This window comes from Mirounga leonina, unplaced genomic scaffold, assembly GCF_011800145.1.
Source record: "Mirounga leonina isolate KUSES-001 unplaced genomic scaffold, KU_Mleo_1.0 Mir_168, whole genome shotgun sequence".
NCBI lineage: Eukaryota > Metazoa > Chordata > Mammalia > Carnivora > Phocidae > Mirounga > Mirounga leonina.
Window position 1 is genome coordinate 59,636,829 of NW_023270426.1, and position 24,196 is coordinate 59,661,024.

The 24,196-nt window shown below is 36.0% G+C and overlaps 1 protein-coding gene and 1 pseudogene across 1 annotated transcript in view; one reads left to right on the forward strand and one right to left on the reverse strand.

The window, feature by feature from the left end:
- The window catches only part of ADGRV1 (adhesion G protein-coupled receptor V1), a 556,689-nt gene that overhangs the window by 125,104 nt on the left and 407,389 nt on the right, over nucleotides 1-24,196 (forward strand). The window contains exons 22-28 of the mRNA XM_035014847.1: nucleotides 8,887-9,063; nucleotides 13,544-13,724; nucleotides 14,603-14,805; nucleotides 16,089-16,218; nucleotides 19,454-19,534; nucleotides 20,913-21,052; nucleotides 22,538-23,147. Coding sequence (XP_034870738.1) covers nucleotides 8,887-9,063; nucleotides 13,544-13,724; nucleotides 14,603-14,805; nucleotides 16,089-16,218; nucleotides 19,454-19,534; nucleotides 20,913-21,052; nucleotides 22,538-23,147 — 1,522 coding nt within the window. The remainder of the gene's footprint in view (nucleotides 1-8,886; nucleotides 9,064-13,543; nucleotides 13,725-14,602; nucleotides 14,806-16,088; nucleotides 16,219-19,453; nucleotides 19,535-20,912; nucleotides 21,053-22,537; nucleotides 23,148-24,196) is intronic.
- LOC118016990 lies at nucleotides 11,838-12,369 on the reverse strand (annotated as a pseudogene).

Here is a 24,196-nt window from a genome sequence, read left to right on the forward strand (position 1 = left end):
TGTACTTAAGTAGTTACAATGTTCTTCCATGTTGCATGTGTTGGGTATAATGCCTTCCTTATCACCTTTCTTGGCCAGCTTCATTCATTAGGCTCTTTTACCGTCCTTATCAGTTCTTTCCAGGTTTTCAAAGATTCGTAATCATCTTGGTTTCCTGTCCGGTAATGTGAGATCTCATGACACCACTTCCCAGGTGTTGAGTGTGACAGCATCTCCATGAAAGGATGCCAGGGAACAAGAGTCCTTCCCTTTGCAAGTTGATTCTTGTAGATTTAGGAGGGCATTTTTGTAAATTGAAACAATTAAGAATACCATGAATCAGTAGAGAGTGAGAAAAAGTATCTTGGTCATAGGCCTGACCTAGCTCAAATTGGGGAGCTCGCTCTCTGGAATGTCTTATTGCCCTTCTTAGCTCTTTGGTTTGGTGATAATCATAAGAGATCTTCAAATAATGGGCTTTTCCTATACCAGAAATACTAGAATATCCTACACTAGGGAGGACAAATGTCATACAAATTGGTAACTTAAAAAAGAAATGTTTATCTGTAATGTTAATACTTTTAAATATTTAGTCATTAAAGAATTTTACCTGGTGAATTTTTTATATACCTGACAATCCATAATACAGTTGCAACAAATATTACTTATGATTCTCTCCACTTAATAAGGTTAGAAGCTTAGAGACCTGAAAAAATAACCCAACTTGAATTAAATAAGACTGGATCAAATGCCTGATTCAAAGCTTGGCAGTTATCAGCACTAAATAAATATTAATTTTACTTTTTTTTCTCCTAAGGTACAGTGGGAAGAACTGGAATTTGAACCTATTTCTTGTGACTTCTAATTTTGTCTTTCCCCCTATATTTTTAGTATCATCATCTCTATTTTTATTTTATTTTAATTTTTTTAAAGATTTTATTTATTTATTTGCCAGAGAGAGAGAGAGGGAGAGTATAAGCAGGGGGAGTGGCAGGCAGAGGGAGAAGCAGGCTCCTTGGGACTCGATCCCAGGAGCCTGATGTGGGACTCGATCCCAGGACCCTGAGATCATGACCTGAGCCAAAGGCAGACGCTTGACCATCTGAGCCACCCAGACGCCCCTCATCATGTCTATTTTTAAAAAGACAGGTGTCTTCCATCAAGTTGTGAGAACCATTAGGGTGCCATGTAAAATCAACTTCCCTTTAATTCCCTTTATGACCTGGCATCTGCCAATGGCTCTGGCTTCCTCTTGGTCAGACTCCTCTTTGGTCAGGATGTTTCCGTCAGACTTGCATGTTTCAGTTCCAGTCTCAGGGCATCAGGGCTTCCTAGCCTCTCTATTTGTCAATTTCAGAATCAGTCATTCAAGTCTCAGTTCTAAAGACATCTCCTCAGTGAAGACTTGCTTGTTTTAAGTAATCCTCCCCTCCCTTCTCCCAACTGGTTGTTCTCCATCCCTTCACCGAGTTTTACTTTTTTCTGTAGCATTGATTGTACTCTTAAATTCCCTTTGTTACTTATAAGTCTACTTATTTATTGGCCATCCCTTCCAACCACAGAGATAAAAGAACTCTGAGTGTAAGAAGGACTTATTGTTCATTATTGTATCTCCAATACCTAGAATGGAACATAATAGGCATTCAATAAATCCTAGTTGAACTTGTGAATGTATTCTAATAGTAAGACATGAGAAGGCTCCTAGTTGAAACCACAAACACATTTAGATTCAGTTAGCTGCATAAACAACCAAACTGAAAAAAAAAAAACAAAAACCCAAACCATAAATGTTAAAACCCTGCCCAAAATGAGGAATAATTTTTTAGTGTTTCTCTGGCTTTGTGGGCCATTATAGTGAGTTTTCAATGCTGGCTTGCCTCACGAGTTCCACTGATAGATTGTGTTGGTGTTGGTTTACCTTCATGTAGGTTTGTAGCTTTGCCTGTGTCCAGAAGTCTTGGAATTTTAACAGGGCCAGTCAAGTCTTTAATGGTAGAAGAGAGAACTTTGCTATTTAGGCCACAGCAGCTGTACTCTTAGAACTGCTGGAAAGGAAGAGAAAACATGACTGGTTATTGTCCAAGCCCAAATGAGAGGGAAATAGAATATATCTATATTGGAAAGAGTAAAATTTAGACAGTTAATATAAGAAAGTGTTGTTGAGCCTAAAGATCCAACATTGGAATTTGTCAGGAATATTTTAGGATTTTCATTCCTGAAAATATTAAGAGTATAAGTATAGAACTCTTACTTCCATCTTGGTGTGATTTGAAGACAGGAGTGATATTAATATGAAATATTTCTATTATCATCATCATCAGTAATATTGATTGATTGCTTACTGAAGTCGTGATTTGAAGTGCAAGGTAGACCAATGGGTTTTAATGTATTAGAGTCTGATTTCACATTGCAACTAAATTCTAAGAAACTATTACTTGTCAAATAGGTATAATGTGGAGGAAGAATATCCATAACTATCTGCCAAGACTATTTAAATCCTCCTTTTCCAGTTAGATATCTCTGTGAGGCTGCATATTTTTAATATATTTCGACCAAAATAAAAAGTAGCAGCAGAGAAATTGATTGTGAAAGGAGATAGGAGAATCTAGCTGTCTTCTATTAAGCTAGACATTAAAAGAGATATTAAAAAATGTAAAACAATGCCCCTTTGTCACTAATTTTTTTTTTAGAAAATATAGTTATTCACATAAAACATGTTGCTTATGTTAGCATGTAATGAGTTTATTATTGTTGTTTTAAAATGAGTTAATGTATCAACATTTAAATTCTTTTCAATTTTCTTTAGTAAAATGATAAATATCATCAGATTTCACCAACATAAGCAAAAACCTCCTTGGGGTTCTTAATAATTTTTATGAGTGTTCAAGGGTCCTGAAACTAAAGTATGTGAGAATTGCTGGTTTACTCTATGCTTGGAATTGTCTGCAGGGCTTAAATTTTATAGTTATTTGCTTGATTTTTAGAAATAAAAACCACTATCGCTTCCATAGATTCTTCATTGTCTTGTTGCAGTGACAGTGAAAAGTTAGTTTTTTTTCTTATCCCTTCAAAAATGCTGAAGGTAATAGAGATATTTAAAGACTTCTCTCTGAGTCAGGTTATGCTTTTACATTTTCCTAGATTCATGAAATAAAATAATATGAAGGTTAAAATGAAAGCACAATCACACCTTAAATAATGAGAATATGCGGAATATGCCATATTGAAAGAGTTGATAATTATTTTGTGATTTGTTCCATCTTACCCAGGTATACCGTATTCTTCTAAATAGCAGGTGCTTAATAAATTATAATTGAAAGAATGAACAAACCTGTATGTAGTCGAGAGCCCTGATGGGGCCGTGCCAACGAGGCCTCTGGATTCCAGGTGGTATCTATATTGGACAGATGACTGAGTTTAGTTGGTTCTGTAGCATAGCAACCACATTCTCATGTTTTCCTCCCGTATTTTGTTCTTCTGTGTAATATTTAATGTTACTTTCTCTCCACCTTATTTTAGCGCTATTTTCGTATGTCCTATAGTCTTGTATGCCAAATAATTATAAAGTAATGAGATTGCTTTTCATAATGATTCATAAAACTTGCTGGTCTCATTTATTTTATAAGTAATACTTGGATTGCATTTTATGTATATAAACTCACAGCTTAAGAATAATTTAGAGACATTTTGAGAGAATCTTTATAAAAACGAGAATATTATTTAGCTTGGACTGTGTTTTTAAGTGCCTGCCATATGTTATGTGAATGGATTCCTTTAGATATAAGTGATACTGATATAATCTGATATCACAGATCTTTACCCAAGTGTGAAACAAAATAAAAAATTAATTTGATGTGTAATTATTAGGCATTAGCTTTAATCTTCTCTTCTAATACAGAAAGCCAACTTAGGGCTCAGTGCATTATTTTTTCTGGGAAAATATGTTTCAGAAACTTTTCTGATGGTTAAGCTTCATAATTACTCTCCTGCAGATCTGAAGATTGAGGGAATTTTTGACTCAAAAGAAAACAGCAGCGGCTATTGTTGTTTCTTGTGAAAAACTGAATGATGGTGGTTTTGATGATTATTTCTTCATGTTATGCTTCTCATATACTGGCCTAAACCTTTGCTTGTATCATGATTCCAAAGGCAATTAGATGTACATTTTAACAGAAGAAAATATTTTAACTCTTTATTTTCTGTCTTAATTATTTTGTAGTATTGATAATTCCATCATCTGGTTTAATATTTCCCAAAGTATTGTGCATGATGACCTTAATCAGAAATAGCTCATGTATGGGCGCCTGGGTGGTTCAGTTGGTTAAGCGACTGCCTTCGGCTCAGGTCATGATCCCGGAGTCCCTGGATCGAGTCCCGCATCGGGCTCCCTGCTCAGCGGGGAACCTGCTTCTCCCTCTGACCCTCCCCCCTCTCATGTGCTCTCTCTCATTATCTCTCTCAAATAAATAAAATCTTAAAAAAAAAAAAGAAATAGCTCATGTATATTCCAGAACACTATTCCTGATTGAGGACTCCATTTGTGAATCAGAATCTCTGTCAGGGAGATGAGATGGCAATCAAAAAGCTGAATTAAAAAAAAAAAAAACTTTTTTAAGTGGAAAATTTCATATATGTATATATAAAACTAGAGAAGATAGGATAATGAACCCCAATGACCCACCAGCTAAGCTTCAACATTTATCAGCCTTTTGCCAATTTTCTCTCTTTCTTTTTTTTTGGCTGAAGTAATTTTTAAAGCAAATCTCAGACACTATGTCATTTCTCTGTAAATTCTTAAGTATGAAAAGTGGATTTTTATGGACCTTTGACATTTGAAGCTTCTTCCTGATTGCTGATTTGTAATTTCCTTTATTGTTTAAATTATTAATTCATTAAATTTTCTGTGTAACTTTTATATAAGCACATATTTGTGCACAGTTGTATTGGATATAGATAGCCTTTGTTTTTCTTTTTTTTTTAAAGTTGAAAATAGTAGCTGATACATTTTGATTAGGGCTTTATTAAACGAAAGCATGGTTAAATAGCTTTTCCCCCGTGTGATTCCTGCAAGTAAAAAGTTCTTTTCTTAGTCTTGGGTGCTGTATGGTAATGCTCATTGACTTGGTAAGAAGTTGTAAGGAGACATAAAGACTCCTGAATATATCTTTGGATCTGTTTCATCCATGCCTCTTGCTAAAAAGAGGGAAAGGCTGAATAGTCACATACTGGGATTAATGGCTTATTAATATAACTCATTAAAAATGTTCATTCTGGTTAAAATTGGGGGTGGGATAATGGGGCAAATGTGTTCCCATTGTGATAGGGAACAAAATGGTTGGAAATTTGTTTTTTTTCAATACGTGAGCATACATATTTCTCGATAAAATGAGGGAATGTAGCATTATTTTTTGCAATTGTGTATGTGTCTGTATGTTTGTTAAGGAGAAGAAATATAAAAATTTTTCAGTACTTAATATATTACTGTAGGTATCATATAAGATACTTGTTTTATCTCCACCCAAATCCATGAGACATGATCTTCATTTTAAGAAGAAATCACGTGATAAGTGGTAGAGCGAAGAAACTTCAGGACTGGTTTAAGCTTAAAGCCATGCTCTTTCCATCACACTTTTATGTACTGGCAGCTGTGATGAAAATGCTGCTGTAGATGCCTAGGTAGAAAGTGGGAATTCACTTACATGCTTATTGAGCACTTGGCTTTCTGTGCTGCTTCGCCTTCTCTGGAGCCTCAGGGTTGGAGGGCCTCAACTTCAGAGCACTCAGTTCTGCCATCATGTGATAGAGGGGCTCCTAAAGATCACTACACTATGCCAAATTAGATAAAGAAAACACAGAACATAAGGGAAAAATGGATTAGGAGACCACTACTCAAAAACTTGGTCAGTGACATGTAAAAAGAAAGATAGGGACCTAATAAGCAGATTTACACAATAAATGTTTAATACTTATATACAACAAGAAATATGGTGTATACCTAGGGAAAAAAACCTTAAGTTTGCTTGCAAAAGCATGCATCAGAGGAATTGCAGGTTGTATATTCTTGTGAAATGATGAGAGGAGGGTTATCTGACATCAGAGGGAAGATTGTCACATTAGATGGAGTGAAGTGTGGCTAGCAACATACGTGTTGCACAGAGGTAGCTGGTAGATGTTTCAGGTGTGTTTGTGTGTTCCCTTGTAGCTTGCTTCAGGTTGGTGCAGTTTTCTGTGTTCACCATGTTTCTTCTAGATGAAATCACATAAACAAATGTGAAATCCACATTACAGATTATGGATTATGGATTATCCTTGTTATGCTCTCAGATATATCAGTTACATTGGGACAATTTTATGATTTCAAAACCAGTGTTATGGCATAACTGATTATACTTGATCCATTTTTTTCCATCTATAGTTACTTCTCTTGTCATCCCATCCAGTCTTTAAATAGTATTTATATAATAATATATTTATACACCATTTGTATGTGGCCTTAAATATCACTTGTATATTGATGCCTCCCAAATTTATCATGTCAATCATGGCCTCTCTCCAAAGTTCCACACTCATTTCTCTAGCTGCCCACTTGACACATCTCTTGGATATTTAGTAGACATTTCATACTGGACATATTTACAAGTCAACTCTTTGACCTTTACCCTAAAACCTGTCACTAACTGATGGAGGAGGAAAAATTCAGCCTGCTTCACCCCAGCCTGACTTGACTTGATGTATTGGCGCTTGCTGAAAGTGGGCCACCACCACTCTACCGCTCCATTTCAGGAGTGGCTCTTAAGGACGAGGGCAGAGCAATGAACAGCCCACTTAGCCATTCATCTTATGTGAGGGGAGAAATGGTCTGAAGTTATGAAGATACAGTTTGAGCAGTGCTAATGACATCGTGGTCTGGCAGGGGCTTGGGATCACCAAGACTAGAGACAAGGAAGTTTGGGGAAGAGTCACGTGAATAGGTGGATGGAAGTGGGCACTAAGTGTAGGGCTGTTTTACTCCAGAGAGGGCAGAAACTCATTATTATTGGAATTAATACTTACTTTATCTAATGAGTTTGTGTTCTTAGTAGTCTGCCAGACCATCATCTGAAGGCTAAAAGAATGCCTGCTGTTTCCGCTGGGAAGCCTGCCTCAAAGGGGCTTATTTTATGTGAAGGAGGTGTAACAATGGGCACACAGCCATAGAATTGCCTGCCCTTCCTCTATACCACATCACCTGAAGCAGCTGGCTTACTACCATAATGGGATGGCCTGTTAATGACTCAGCTAAGGTGCCAGCTCAGGGACCACATCTTGTAGGGTGGGGATCTTGTCTGCCATGATCCAGTATGTATCTGGTGGCTGATACCTGTTCAGTGTTCCCAGTACCTAAGCTACCTGGGCTCAGGAGGCAAGAGGTAGCAGTAAGAGTGACCCTATCTCCATCACTCCTAGTGACCAACTGCCAGAATTTGTGTTTCCCACTCTCACTGGATTAGAAGTTCTGATTCTATCTGGGTCAAGGGGTGTCTACCAGGAGACACACTGGGGCCTCTCCTGAACAACCACCGGTCATTTTGGGCTTCTCATGCCAGGACCTGCAGGCAAATAGAAGAGTTACAGTATTGTTCCAGGAGTGTTTGGTCTTGTTTACTACGGGGCATAGCAACCTAAGGTTGCTATTACTCTTTGAAGTAGGGGCGTTGGTGGTTGGTGAAACTCTGCATTTACTGGAACATCTGGTGCCTCCATGCTCATTGATAACTGTTTTGACTATTGCCTATTTGTGGATAAATTTCAAATCTGTTCTTTCCAGTACCAATGTTGACTCCAGAATGGCTCTATCTAATGCTGACAGAGGTGCTTATGATTGATATGAGAAATAGAATGACATTATCTAAGTTAGGATATGTATTTTGAGCTCTATATATTCAGTTTCAGTTCTTTTTTCTATGAATTACATATATGATTACTAACATAAAAATAAAATTGCATTAAAAGACTGAGAATTTAAGAGCTTGAAGACTTTATTCTAAAAGACCTTTCAGGGCGCCTGGGTGGCTCAGTTGTTTAGGCGTCTGACTCTTGATTTCGGCTCAGGTCATGATCTCAGGGTCATGAGACTGAATCCCATGTTGAGCTCTGTACTGGGCATGGAGTCTGCTTGGAATTCTCTCTTCCTCTGCCCCACCCCTGCTCATATGCTCTCTAAATAAATAAATAAATACAAGCTCTTCCAACTTCTTGCTTCATATAATTTTTAAGTGTTAAGTGTTCAGATAAAAATATTTTCCATGTGAAAAATACCTATAGACATGTATATACATACGTATATATGACAAAACTATCAAAAAATATTAAGCATAACATAAATGCCCTCACTGACCTGACTCTTATCTCCCTACCAGACATTTCTCAAGGCTTTCGCCACTTGTCACTTTATGCTATCCTCAAAATTGTTTCATGAAATCCACTCTATTACTTCTTATCCATGCCTAGAATGTTCTCCCTGATGTCATGTTCTACCCTCTACCCCTCACTTCAGCCCCCCATTTGGTTTGTCTGTGCTCAATTTATCATAGAACTTCGAGTTTATCTTCCTCTTTAGATTTATCCAGAGGATGCACTGTGCTTTTTTGGGTAATCTTTTGTATCATAGTGTCCAGCACTATGGCTGGATGAATTCAATGAATGAACTGCATGTACAGTGAACTGATTATAATAATTACTTGCATAATTTCTGTATTTTGTATTTTTGTAAAATCTGTAAGAGTGAGACAAGAATGTAGAGGTCTGCTTAGAGTGTTAGCAAGTTACAGAATTAAGTTTATGGTAAAAGGACTCCATGAAAGTATTACAGTTTTATCACTGATTTGAATCAGTATATACTTATAAATAATTGACATTCAATTTCAGATTGCAGACGAAGGATCCACCATTTCATGTGTGGTGGAGCGAACCAGAGGAGCTCTGGATTATGTGCATGTGTTTTACACCATCTCACAGATCGAATCTGACAGCATTAATTACCTTGTTGACGATTTTGCTAATGTCAGTGGAACTATCACATTCCTTCCTTGGCAGAGATCTGAGGTAAACGCTACCTTCTTTGTTTCCTGGAAAGTCTCCTAGAAGGCTTTTCTTTACCTGTTGGTTCTGTAATTTGTTTGCAGAATCTTGCTACTTAAGCAATTTAAAGTATTTAGATCATTAGGTAAATACCATGGTTTAAAATGTTTTTGTATTTATTAAAGATTTTATTTATTTTAGAGAGAGGGAGCATGCTAGGGATGGGGGGTAGGGACAGAAGGAGAGGGAGAAGCAGATTCCCCACTGAGCAAGGAGCCTGATGCGGGGCTTGATCCCAGGACCCCAAGATCATGACCTGAGCCGAAGGTAGATGCTTGACTAACTGAGCCACCCAGGTGCCCCTGTTTTTGTATTTATTTATGTAAAAAGAAAGCAGGATTTTTGAATGATGTGTGTTACAGTTTTATCTGTTCTTTAATCCCAATATAATAAAAATGGTATGGCTTGAAGGTTTGTCATTGTGGGTTTTTTGTTATTACTGATACAATGGGAAACTGCAGAATTCTTAATGGTACTCTGCTTTTTAATCAGCCACTGAGAAATTCTTGTAACTGTAATCTCAACTTTATTTTTAAACGTGGAAAAATGAAGTAATTTTTCTTTGTTTTGAAAGTATGAGTGATCTCCAATTTTATCAAAACTTTCTGTGAAACATCATCCCATTTCTGAATAGGTGCTCCAGAAATAAGTGGCACTTCTTGCAAGTGAAATTAGGATGAGACTGTGTCCTCTATCAGAATTTTTTTAAACATTCTTTTAGTCTATCATATTAGAGTATTCACATCAGTATAATTTTTCATTAAAAATATAAATAAATAGCTTATATGTCGTCAGTGATAAGTAGTAAAATAGCTTAATGCATACAAATATAATCTTTGAGAAAATTTCTAAGGGATTTAGGAGTTCATTGGATGAAAAAGATAAAATTGAGAGAAGACAGATTTGAAGAGTTAATACAAAAGAAGAATGATCAAATCTCTAAAATTTGGGGGAAGAAGGAGACTAAAAAGTTTGTAACAAAACTTCTCCAATAGCAGGCTGCAGATCCATGATAAATATTTTACTGGTCTTTGGTAAAATGAGGAAAATTAGGACCACTAGCAAGTTTTCATAAGGCTAAAATTATTAAATTTAAAGGACTGTATTTTAATCTGATGCTTTCTTTTTTACTGCTCTTCTGGATTTAAAGTGTTCTTTTTCTTTTTTTTTAAAATCAAGTTATAATGATAGTATTTGGTTCTCTTTATTGTTTCTATTTAGAAAACAGGGCTGATCCCACACATTTTCCCTTGGGAAATTTACCAACTATGAAATGAAAATAGAACTTGAAACCATTGTTTTATAAAGTGGATTCATACACATTTTGGTCAGAAAAATAGTTATATGTACTCTTGTCAAGATTTATTTAAAATATTTCCTTCTATCTTTGCATTTTTAATTTCTTTAAAAAATAACTGACTTTAAAAGCAAAATAATAACATTGAACAGTGGGGTTGGCTTGTAACACCACATCTGCTAGATCTACACCAGCCTCTCCATCTTACCAAGCCAGTGACGGGGTGCTGAGGTGCCTCTGGTGCTCCATGATTGTGCTTTCTAGCACACACAGCAATAAGGTAGCCTCCGCTCTGCTGCTGCCTCCCAGATATCTGGGGAGTGCGACTAACTGAACAGACTTAAGTCGTATCTGAAAACCTAGCTGCAAGGGAGTCTGGAAAGTGTGTGGGGTGTATGTGTGTGTGTGTTTGTTTCTCTGAAGTACAGAAAAGAACATTGGAAATGTGTTTTTCAAGTTTACTTTAAATGGCCTGTTATGCAATCAATTAAGCAAGTTATGGTGTAGAGTTTAAAAATAGAATAGAAAATAGCAGAGCATGTAACATATAGTAACATAAAGTAAAGGTAAATATTTTTTTGTTGTTTACTGAGTTACCAGGTAAAATACATTTACTTATACCTTGATAGGGTTTTCATTTCACTAAAATGAATGAGTACTTTAGTATGCTTCAACCCTTTAAGAATATTTACTGCTTTATTTTTAACGTACATCTTGATGTTTTGGTGTTACTTTTCAGAGCAACGTTTGTTAGCTTGCTTTCTAGGCATAAGACATTTTAAATCTTCAGAATAAATATTGTTCCCTTTTGTTCAAGAACAGTGACATGATTTGGGTAGTAGGTGTCTTTTTTGCACTTCTCCTCTGAGTATATTGGCTGTGCCATATATTACTTTCTTATTTAAAACCTTGATAAAAATGAACATTAAAACTAAATTCAGATTCTACCTCAGACCTACTAAATCAAACTCTAGAAAAACTTCAATAATAAAAAAAAAGTTCTCCAAATGCTTTTAGGCCCAATGACTAGTACTTTGGAGATTGCATTGCATTTGGAGCTAGAGTTTGTTGTCATTCTCATTTCTGGGAGAAACCGGAAGTCACCCTTCATTCCTTTCTGTCTCTCACTTGATATAGTTACTGAGTCATCAGGGTTTTGGTCTTCTATCTCCAGAACAAATCTCAAATCCATCTCTTTTTCTTCATCTCCACTGTCACTGCGTTAGTTCAGAATCTCATTATTTCTGGTCAGTCACCTCCTAGCTCAACTTCTAGCATTCTTTCCTGCCCTGTCCACTCTGTTTACATTCTGCCATGGTACTTATTCTCATTTTGTCAATTTCCTGCTTATGATTCTTCAGTTTTGCCCCACTGCCTATGGAATAAAGTCCAACTTTTTTGGCATATGAAAATTTATGACTTATGTTTTCACCATCAAAATTTACGATTGTGGTCTTTCCTTCTTGCCTTTGTATAAGGCCAAAAGAGAGACATTGGCTACTTTGACAAACTCCAGGAAGGTCACCAACAGCATAATCTTTGTGACCAAATACAGCAATCAGAACTCCATCATTTTTCTGGAATAAAATCAACAATTTACTCCTGGTGTCAGCGGCAATCACTAAAAATACCTGTTCATCATATAAAAAACTGGGAGAAACTCTTTCATGAACAGAAACTACAATAGACTAAAACACACCAATAAAATTCAAACAAACATCATTGGGGACAAAGGCTGTGATTTTTGTGCCATTCTTGATCAGCTGGACCCTGACACAATTCCTGATGGCACAATTTGGCTGTTTTGGCTTCCACCCTTTTTCCAGCATAATTCCCTTTGCATGGGAAGCACCTCTAAAAGCATTCAGGACTATGCCCAAATGGCCTTTCTTGTACTCTTTATCATGGCACTTCTGATCTCGTCAGTGGCTATGGAATTTCTTGGCTGTATGAAGATTGTAACACTTGCCCATCCTCCTGGCACCATGGGCCTGAGAAGAGTCAATTTTTTTTTTTTTTTAATGATAGCATAAACATTCCCTGTGACCTGACTCCTGATTATCTATCTAGCCTTATCTCCTGCTCCAACCGTGGCAGTCTAATTGCAGTTCCCTGTATGCCTTATTCTTTCATGCACTGTGGCTTTACAAGTGTTGTTTCTTTTAATTGGAATGCCCTTCCCATTATTATTTACAATTGCAACTAATACATTAAGACTTGCTTAAAATGTGCCTGTTGTAAAATCTTTTGTAGGTAGAGTTGTTGTTTTTTTGTCTGTTTATTTTGTACATAACTCTGTCATGACATTTTACATCTATTTATTTTAAATCTTATAACATTTTTAATATGTGCAATATATTATTTAAACACTATAACTGTATTTTGTGATTCAGAACTAGACAACAAACCTACTAACTAGCATTTTACATTGCATTTTAAATGTTTTCTTCATAGATCTCTCTCCTACAGTAGACTGTGAGCCTCTTAGGGACTGGAGCCATTTCTAACCCTGACACATCGTAGGTGTCAGGTGTCAAAAAATGCTTGTTCAGTTAATAAAGGAAGGGGGAATTGTTTTTTTACTTCAAATTTTGACCTAAATTTTGTGGAGCATGGCTGAGTTATTGCTTATTTTTGTAAGGATTGCTTGTGCCAGACTTTAAAGGTCCGTTGTGAATCTGTTTTCTAAAATGCTATTACTGAGTATGTTAGGCATTCCCTAGGCAGGAACTAGACATGTATAGGTTGCCCTTTCCTACTGCCCCACCACATCCCATCAGATAACATGCAGTTCCTTATTTAGGAACTCTATACCCTGAGGTTGGTAATACCACTGTCTTTGGTACAAGCAATATATGATATTACATTGATACACCAATATATCATATATGGTATGATATTAATAAATGCATATGATATTTATAGACTGAAAATGTTACTGCTCAATGCCCATTATTGTTTAAATAATTAATTTCTTTGGTCTTTCTCTCTCTCTCTCTCTGTGTTTTAATGTTTAAGAAATGGATCATGTTAAATAGTAACTTCAGTTAAATATAACTTAATTGGCTATTTTATTTTCTTCTGGTAAGTGGTAAGTAATTTCTGTATGCCTCATTGCTTCATGCCTCTGGATTTTTATGTTTATAGGTCCTGAATATATATGTTCTTGATGATGATATTCCTGAGCTTAATGAGTATTTCCGTGTGACGCTGGTTTCTGCAGTTCCTGGGGATGGGAAGCTAGGTTCAACTCCCACCAGTGGTGCAAGCATAGATCCTGAAAAGGAAACAACAGATATCACGATCAAAGCTAGTGATCATCCATACGGTAACCAAGTCCTTTTGCAAAAATAGTCCTCTCTTCTCTGGATGTACTTGGTCTAGTTAAGAACTTCTTAAGGGACTTTTGCAAATGATTGAAATAGAACTTTTTCTAGGCTCTTGAAATTCTAAGCTGCTGTTTTGAGGGATATTGTTTTCTGAAGTTTAAAAATATATTTTTAAAAGTACATACAGGATTATTTAAAATGAAAAAAAAGTATCTCTATTCATGGCTTTCAAAATTTTTTTTATTTAAAAAATTATCCTGTTGTGATATGTTACCCCCTAACTAATTGAAGTACTTTCTAATTTATATTTTATTAAGCTTCAAGAAGTGGAGTTATCACTGTCTGTTTATATTAATTTCTTTTTGTCTGAGCTGCAAAGTGATAATTTTCTTAATTGGGGAATTATTACAGATGTCTGTCCTAATAGAGACTGTTTCTCTATATTGAAAATTAATAGTTCTTTTGTAGGAATAAAGCAAGAGCAACTATTTAAAGGTCTGTGTAGGAAACCTGAGAGGCTCTTCAACTCTAATTTTCTTAGTTAAATTTTTCTTAAATATGTTGCAAATCCTTTAAGGTGGCATTAATCATGTTCTGCTCTAAGTCCAAGGGTGAATTCTAGAGATTCAAATATGAGATTCTTTGGGTAGAGACAAGGAGGATTATCATTTTAACTTTTAACATTTTGAAAACTTACTGACATAGTCTGTGTCAAAAGCATGTAAATCAAATCTTCACTAAAGTCTTTTCTCAATGAAAGCCCTCAGAATTTTATTCTGGTGATCAAAATCATTGCACAAGATTGTTTCGAATGAATAAGAAGTTCTTCCATGGATAATTGGGGCCAGAACGCCCTGCCTCTCTTTGTGTCCTGCAGGGTTGCTTCAGTTCTCCACAGGGCTGCCCCCTCAGCCTGAGGACACGATGACCCTTCCTGCAAGTAGTATTCCACACGTCACTGTGAAGGAGGAAGATGGAGAAGTGAGGCTATTGGTTGTCCGGGCACAAGGACACCTAGGGAGGGTTCTGGCGGAATTTAGAACAGTGCCACTGACAGCATTCAGTCCTGAGGACTACCAGGTAAATCCCTTAATCCTTTGGAAATGGTGTGTGTGCTTGTCAAAGAGTCTAGAGGGAGTCTGATGAACAGTAGTTTCTAGAGGTTGTAAGGAGACTGTTAAAATCAATAAAGAACACTAAAAAGGATGAGCTAGAAAGGTAACAAAAAATGGAGAGTGTGATATCATGGCATACCAGAGAATATTTTTCTGGAAGAGGAAATGGCTCATTGTATAGGATATTGCTAAGGTCAAGTTAAGATGGTTTCCTAAGATAGTCAAATATTATTTCTGTTGTTAAGACTTGTAGAATTACTCCATTGATGACTGTCCTCTAGGCAAAGTTAATTACTTCCTTCTTGAGCTTACTATATGCCCTTTACAGCAGTTGTTATTCTATTCAAATTATTATATTACATGGTTAATACTCCTTGTAGAATGGTCTCCAGCTAGCTAGAGATTTGTCTTGGCTGTTTTTGAATCCCAAACATCTAAAATGGTACTATGTACATGACGTGCATTTGATAAATATTAAAAAATAAATAAATGAGTGATTAGGTAAATCGGTACTTAGGTTTCTCAATTTAGCTCTAAGATCATTAATAGCTCTTGAGAATGAAATATAGTTTGTCCACACAAGCTAACCTAGAAAAATTTAAACAACTTTAAAATATGTTCTCATGACTTGAGGAGACAAAGTTTATGTAAGAGATAATGAGGTTGGGAGGAAAAAAAGGTCTTAAAACTTTGAACTTAAATAACTTTTTGTTTTTCCTCTAGTATGTGAACTTTTCTGATGAGAGATCTATATTATGAATTGTAGTTGCAAGTATAATCAAGAAAACGTTAATGCTCAGTAGACTGATATTTATTATTGTTTGGAGAAGTCCTCAGAATGAAAATATGAAAATGCCATTGTTATGCACTGAGTATTTACATTATTCAGTGATACAATTTGAACAGTTCTAAATATATGTGGTCAAGAGTTTTGTGTATCTCATTGAATTAATTTAAGAATTTGTGGACATCACTTGTTCAGATTTCTCATTTGTCTTTACTTTTTTTGATGAATAGGTAAACAAGAGAGATAAAAATCCACCTGCTTTACTTAGTTGGAGAATATTTATTTAGAATTTATATCAAACACTATTCATATCCACTTAAGTGTTTTCAGGTTTATATTTTACTTATGTTCTTCTGTTTCAGTATTTATAATAATTTGGGACATAGAAGACATTCTCATCTTGCACATTAATATACAGAATAATTATAATCTAATGGACAAATCTTTTATTTGTATTTCAGAGTGTTGCTGGTACCTTAGAATTTCAACCAGGAGAAAGATACAAATACATTTCTGTTAACATCACTGATAATTCTGTCCCTGAATTGGAAAAATCTTTTAAAGTTGAGTTATTGAACTTGGAGGGAGGAGGTAAGCTGGTGACTCAGAAGTATCAAATATTTGCTTGTTCATCCATCTTGAGGATAGTTGATTCTATTAAGGAAATATGATCCTTTGAATCAATGTTACCATTTTTTTTAAATGAGTGAATTACCAGTCTTTGGAAAAAGCACCCCGAAGGTTAATAATTACTTAAGATATATATGGTAGAAAGTTTTTGATGGATAGTCACTTTTTTCTTGGTAAAAAGATTTCCATCTCTCTACATAAATTTAGAATATTAGTTTTAGAAATTAATATTCAACTCATAGTTTTATTTACATAAACTTTTGCTGTGAGGTTTGGTTAATTCTAAGTTAATATTTCTAATGTTTATTATAAGGACACCACCTACTGTGCTGTTTTTTCCCCTTTTACTACCCATTGGTCTTTTCCAAGTAGAGTGCTTTTATTTTATTTTATTTTTTTAAATTTAGAAATATATTTATTATTATGTTTCTATGTAGCACAAAATATTGCTTTACATACATATAAAACAACCCCAGAAGTAGATGTGCTTTTAGAATGAAATAGTATAATTGTTCTGAAGCACTAAATTATTATTATTTTTTAAAACTTTAAGATTTATTTATTTATTTAAGAGAGAGAGAGAGCGAGATTGTGTGAGCAAGGGGAAGGACAGAGGGAGAGGAGAGGGAGAGAATCCCAAGCAGACTCCCTGCTGAGCCCAGAGCCCCATGTGGGCCTGATCCCATGACCCTGAGATCACTACCTGAGCCGAAATCAAGAGTTGGATGCCCAACTGACTGAGCCACCCAGGCACCCCCTGAATCACCAAATTATAGTTGTCATTCATAGTAGGTGCCCCTAAAATCGTGTCTTTCCTTTCTTCCTCTTTCAGTTTTCATGGTAGCTCCTTTAGAGCTGTCTCCAGGTGTAGCCCAGGTGAAAACTAGCCATTTTAGATAATTTATTATGAGTCAATAAAACAAGTCAATTAGTACTTTATCCTCAATTCTGATATTCAAAATCTCCAATTTTCAAAGATTTTTGGAGTCAGAATTCATTTCATGGCAAAACTCATCTGCACTGAAGAGATGCTACTTACAGTATTTATCTCATTTGGATGAACTATTTATATAGGTTTCTTTGCAGAAGTATTATTGTGTTTGATTTTTAGGTGCTGCTGGGGGTGTTATACAGTGCATGTGATATGTACCATAGTCCCTTTATATAAATGTAAGATATTGAGAGTTGCTATGGTATCAGCAGGACGGTCTCTTCCTTCCAAAACCTGGTATTATTGTCTTATTATTATCTTCGTGTTTTAATGAAGAAGGTTATAATACTATATAAGCCATCCAAAGGGAGAGATTGAGTAAAACAGAAATATAAAATTGTCTTTTACTATGTAATGAGACTTTGGAGTAAGTATGGAAAGTTTCCACAAATTTCTCTTCCCTGTGTTCCCAGAGCCCAAGTGAAAGCAAAAGAGGTCAAACCAGGGAAATGATAAAACAGTGCCACAGCTTGGTTGACTGCATAAAGCAGTAAAAATATTCTGGATGGCCTGTTTGGAGGATGGCATGTAAAAATACCAGCTTTGTTTGTCCTCCAGAGACAAGTCCTCACATCTCCAAATCATATTTTCATGACACGACTTCATGAATTAGGGGTCACTATAAAACATTTGAAAAGCTGTTCTTTGTATCACTTGTAGTTAACAATACTTACATAATAGAGAAAATGTTAGCGATCATTATTGATTAATAAGGAACATTAAGTATTCTTCAGAAGTAATATTTCTGATCATAGTGATACTTGGTGTTTTATGTAGAAACTTCTTCCCTTATCTGTAGAATATGAATTGTTAGGTATTAATTGTGCATGAGTATTCAGTTGAAAACCAATCTTGCAGACTCTGAGTAAGCAATAGTTAGTGGCAGAGAATCTCATTTTCCCCTCAGTGAGTTGGAATTGGAGGTAAAGGAATCTAGACACTGGCTTCTATTCCCCAAGTCATAGCTAAGGACTGTCTAAGATGTGCAGTATTGCGAGGAGCTAAATTCTTATGAGAGGCAAGGGAGCAACCGTTATTCCATATTGTTTTGTCTCTAAAACCTACTCTACATAAGATAGCCACCTGCATAGATGTTTTGTGTTAGCCAGAATGCATCGGTGTTGTACTATCCTCTCTCATGACTTGTAGATAATATGGGGGATACACTGGATATTCCTTAAAATTCATTTTGCATCTTAAGTCTCTAAGGTGATTTCAGATTTGGGGTGCCATAAATTCTCATGTCTGGTGTATCCCAGTCCTGTTGTGGGGAAGAACAGAAGAGCAGGGCAGATCTTAAACTAGCGTGTCAATCAGGGACACTAGTAGAAGCACATAGGGCTGGATGTGGACTTGCTTCTCTTACTCTTCTTCTTTTCCATTGCTGCCATCACTATGCTTCCTGTCGTCTTTGCAAACTTTTGGTAAATTAATGGGCAGGGTTTAAGATGTACTGGAAGTGAAGGTAAACCACTTTCTCTTTATCATAGTTCTTATACATTGCCAAGTACTTTATTTTTTACATTATTTACTTGGTCTTTAGAGCAGTTCTGTAAAAGGCAGCACATTTTTTAGGCAAGGAAACTGAGGTACCAAGAGTTTTAATGACTTACCGAAGATTTTATAGTGGGTATCTTTCACAACCAGGCCTGAAACAGATTGTTGTAGACTGCTTGTCTAGGTTTCTTACTACCATGTCAGTGGCAAAAGGGTGATCAAGTCTGAGAATGGTAAATAAAGTAGGAATTTGAACGTATGGCTGGAAGGAAATGTTAGGTGCATTTCCCTAAGTTTTGAGTTGATTGTGGTGAGCGGCCAGGTGACTCTGTCATAGTCATAATCATACAGGCCTAACTGTACACAAGCACAAATATTTTAAAAATATTTAAAATGTTAGAAACAATTTACATTATTTTAAATAAGTGATTTAAAAAGACAACTGGTTAAGTTGACAGAAATGGGAGATACCAATTACAACTTACATGGAGTATTCCCTAAAGCTATGGATGAATTTTTAATAAATTGGTAGCTTGATGAATGTTATACTTTTATCACTTCAAATAATTTATTTTCTATGGAAGAATGCATGTCATTGGGTGAATATTACTACATTTTCCTCTTTTCTGGATATGTTTTAAGAGCTCTCCATTTTCTCATTGTGTCAATGTGTGTTGTGTGGGTGTGTCTCTGTGTCTCCTTGTGAAGTGACTGAATTCTTTAGGGTTGATGGCAGTGGTAGTGGTGACGGGGACATGGAATTCTTCCTTCCAACTATTCACAAGCATGGTAAGCAGCTGTTCCAAGGCCCTTTACTAGTCTGCATTTTATTTTAACTCTTCTTTTTAGAGACAACAATACTAACCAGTTATTTACACCTACTATGTGCAGGTTCTTTACATATTTTACCTCAGTAACCATAGCAGCAACTTTATAAAGTATTATTTGCTCCGTGTTACAGTTACCCAGCTAGGAAGTGATCAAGCCAGAATCAAGTCTTTGCCTGCCTCCAAAGCCCAGACTTTCCTCTGTATGAACCCAATACAGTTTCCTGATGCTAGTTGTAATAGAAATTTTGCTTGAATATCATTCATAAAATGATTTTTGAAAATATTTTTATATAGCTTTGAATACCTAAAAAAAGAGAAATAGAACATTTATATTTTTCTGTTAAATGCATCATGCTTATTTTATTTATAAAAAGAGCCAGCAGTCCTTATATGTAGCATTTAAGCAAAGCAGATGGGAAAAAAGAAATTAAAAAGGCAATCAATGGCGAGAATAAGTTGCCAGTCAGTGGGAGGGAATACTGAAAAGAGAATGCATTTGAAGTAGATTCCTATGCAAGCATGATTCAGCTTTTTACCTCAAATACTTTTTTTTTGTATTGAGAGAAAATTATTTCTCAAGGGAGAACTTTTTCTAATCCTCAAATGTTCCTTTATCACAATTTCAGGTTTTATGTTTTAAGGCTAGAACTCATGTTCCTACCCCTCATTCCTAAGTTTCATCAATGCCTCATGTAACCACTGTATTTAATTACTCAGTTACTTTTGGAATTGTTCATTTTCTTGTCTGCATATATTAATACAACATAAAAGTTAAACATACTTCTTAGGAAAAAATTCAATACTTCTGTAGATATTGGCACCTCTTTAGTTACAAGATTGGAGTGTTTGGGTCCAGGGAAGGTAGATCTATAATATCATAATGTGATGAAAAAATAGGCCTAGAACTAATGCACATTAACCAAGAATCTGTTCAGTCAGATTGATGAAAATCATAGGGAAACTGTTTCATAAAGGTAAGAGTCATTTTGGCTCATGTTCTTCTGAGGTCAGCAAAGATCGTGGGAGACTTTCCTCATATACTCTGTGTGGAAGAATGTTCTCTTTCATAGGGCAGAAAAAGAAAAACAAGTTTTCCTTATTCATCACCAAGTGCTTATACAGCACTTGTATATCACATTGGCGCCAAAATAGAGAAAGGTCATAAAACCGTGAATATGTGTGGCAACCATTTGTGTCTGCCTTTCTTTCTAAAACAAATTAGAACGTAGTCAGTGAATGGTACAACTCTTTTCAAAAAGTTGTTCCATGGCTTTTCCTTTGGTTTGTAAATTACTTATTAACATTTTCTTGCTATTTGTTGGAACTTATTCATGCAGCCGGTCTAGGAGTGGCCTCGCAAATTCTGGTGACAATTGCAGCCTCTGACCATGCTCATGGTATATTTGAATTTAGCCCTGAGTCACTCTTCGTCAGCGGAACTGAACCGGAAGATGGGTACAGCATTGTTCCATTAAATGTGAGTACAGTTTTCCCTCCACTCTTAAACACTTTCTGTTCTTTTAAAACTGTTTTATTGTATTATGAAGGTGTCCTTTATGGTTTGTTTTTTTTTTTTCCTTTTTGGATAGAGGGGAACGAGCCTAGTGGTACACGCAATACAAACTGATAATTGAATAGTGATTTGACATTTGTTTTTGTATGTAGTTTTGCATCTAAGTTTGTCTTATGATTTTGAGGAATCCTGACTCTTTCAGGAATATAGTGGAGCTGTACAAGTATTATTTTATATGGATTTTGTATTAATTCACTTAGGCTGTGGGAACAAACATCTCTTAAAGCTCAGTGGCTTAATATGACAAGGATTTGTTTTTCCACTCATGGTGTATCTCCAGCTTAACTTGGCTGTCACCAGTTATCAAGGGATCAAGGATCACAGTGGCAACATCTTGGCAGGTGCTTCTGTCTTCACAGAGGGGAAAATGTAGATGTGGAGAAATGCATCCTGGCTCTTATAGTTTCTTTCTGGAAGGGATTCGTAACATTTCCGCTTAGTCTTTTTTGGTCAAAGCAAGTCACATGGCCATGCATAACACTAATGGGTAGAAAAATGCAATCTTATCTGACCTCTCTCCCAAAAGGAAAGAAAATCCAAAACATTTGTGAACAGCAATAATAATGACAACTCTATATGGTGTGTGTGTGTGTGTCTACTTCTTCCTCTGCTTTTTCCAGTTAGGAATTAAGTTGATTCTATTGTTAAACAACTGGGAGGAGCTAGAAGCTTGCTCGGCTCCCTCAGATTTTATATAAATAATGAAGAAAGACCACTCAATGGTAGATCTTCAGTAAATTTTTGTGGAGTAATCTGAACAACTTTAGAAAGGATAACTAATTATTCAAAAAAAGAAAAAAAGAATTAAGGGAAAAGATGAAGCTTTATAAAATTTTTGTCTTGAATGTTATTTTGAGTTAACATTCATATTTAAAGCTGTTTATTCTTCTTAATATATTTTTGGCAAAAGTATTTCTTCTTAAGTATATTTTATCCAACTTTGGGAGAAACATGTTAAAGGAAATATGATTTGTTTTAAAAAATGAGTTTTATGGCTAATTTTTCAGAAAATATCACTCATTTCTTCCTTACAATGAAGTATATACCATCTTTGTAGTAAAAGCAGAAATTTTCATGGGCATGTAAAAGAAATTATTAATTATATTTGCTTTATTACTAATATATGATTGCAGAAAAGATACAGTTATAGTTTAGTTAGAAGCTAAAAATGTTCAATGTGTAGCTTCATGCAACAATCACTTTTTAAGTACTGTGAGGGTCTTCAAAGGTGGGTAGTACTTGGTCCCTGCCATCAAGAATCTTATATTCTTGAGAAAAACTTGTAGAAAATAAAAATTTAATATCCTGCTATCATTCTATATTTACAAACCTCTAAATCAATGATTTTAATCCCTCTCTTAATACATTTTGCTATTAAATATTTTACAGATTATGAGAAGCCATGGAGCTCTGTCTCAAGTGACTTTGCTTTGGAGCATAGCCTCCGATCCTGATGGTGATCTTGCCTTCACCTCTGGCAATGTCACATTTGAGATTGGGCAGAAGAGTGCCAACATCACAGTGGAAATACTTCCAGATGAAGATCCAGAACTGGATAAGGCCTTCTCTGTGTCAATCCTCAGTGTCTCCAGTGGCTCCTTGGGAGTTCATACTAATGCCACATTAACAGTTTTGGCTAGTGACGATCCTTGTGGGGTCTTCATCTTTTCTGAGAAAAATAGACCTATCAAAGTTGAGGAAGCAACCCAGAATATCACGCTGTCAGTGATAAGGTTAAAAGGCCTCATGGGAAAAGTCCTAGTCACATATGCAACACTGGATGATATGGAAAAACCACCTTATTTTCCACCTAGTGTAGCCAGAGCAACTCAAGGAAGAGACTATATACCAGCTTCTGGATTTGCCCTTTTCAGAGCCAATCAGAGTGAGGCAACCATAACTATTTCAATTTTGGATGATGATGAACCAGAAAGATCGGAGTCTGTGTTTATTGAGCTACTCAACTCTACTCTAATAGAGAAAGTACAGAATCGCCCAAGTAAGTAACCATTAGTGTGTTATTATTATTATGGGAGGTAAGAATCCTAAAAAAAATAAATTAAGAAATTAAGGTATAGGGGCGCCTGGGTGGCTCAGTTGGTTAAGCGACTGCCTTCGGCTCAGGTCATGATCCTGGAGTCCCGGGATCGAGCCCCGCATCGGGCTCCCTGCTCAGCGGGGGGTCTGCTTCTCCCTCTGACCATCCCCCCTCTCATGCTCTCTGTCTCTCATTCTCTCTCTCTCAAATAAATAAATAAAATCTTAAAAAAAAAGAAATTAAGGTATAGTAGAAAATTCTATAAAAATAGTGAGCTCTAACTTTGAAAGCATCACCTCACAGAAGTTTATCTATAAGACAAATGGAAGTGGGACACTTGAAAACACAAAATTTTGTTTTAAAAGTCCCTTATGTTCCAAACTAAATTGTTACATGCTTGGTAGCTTCCAAATCATCCTGAAGTCAACCTGGGGATTCTAGGGATAGTCCTGGTAGCAGGATCCTGAGCCTCTCTCACCTTGATCCACTCTGGAAGATTCCCTGATCCACAGAGCCTCTTTGGCGATGAGCATGTGGGTCCAGCAACTGCATGAGGGAAGGGGGACAGGAGTGTGTAGCAGTAAGAAATCCTGTAAATTTGTGAGTCATTGAGAGTTGAGAAGGACTGGTTGGGGATAAGAATGAGGAGTGACCCATGTTGGGCAGACTATCTGGTGCAGCAACTTCTTTTGAAAAGTAGCAGCCACTTGCCCTGGGGTTGTGGCTCAGGGCCTTTGTAGAGAGTCGGGTGGCTCCTGGTAGAGAGCATGCCTTGTGCTTGCAGAGCTGAGAGCAGTTATTGTGTTACAGCTTGGTCATTAGTCACATCTCTCTAAGAGAACAAATAAAGGGAAGAATCTAGATTTCCTGGAGTAAGGGAACAAATAAAAGAAGAAAGATTAGTGATATTAATTTGATATCAATTTAACATCAGTTTTAGGGCAATATTTATAAGAAAACAAATAAAATGTTCTTAAGGAAACTGGAATTACATATTCCAAAAGTAAGAT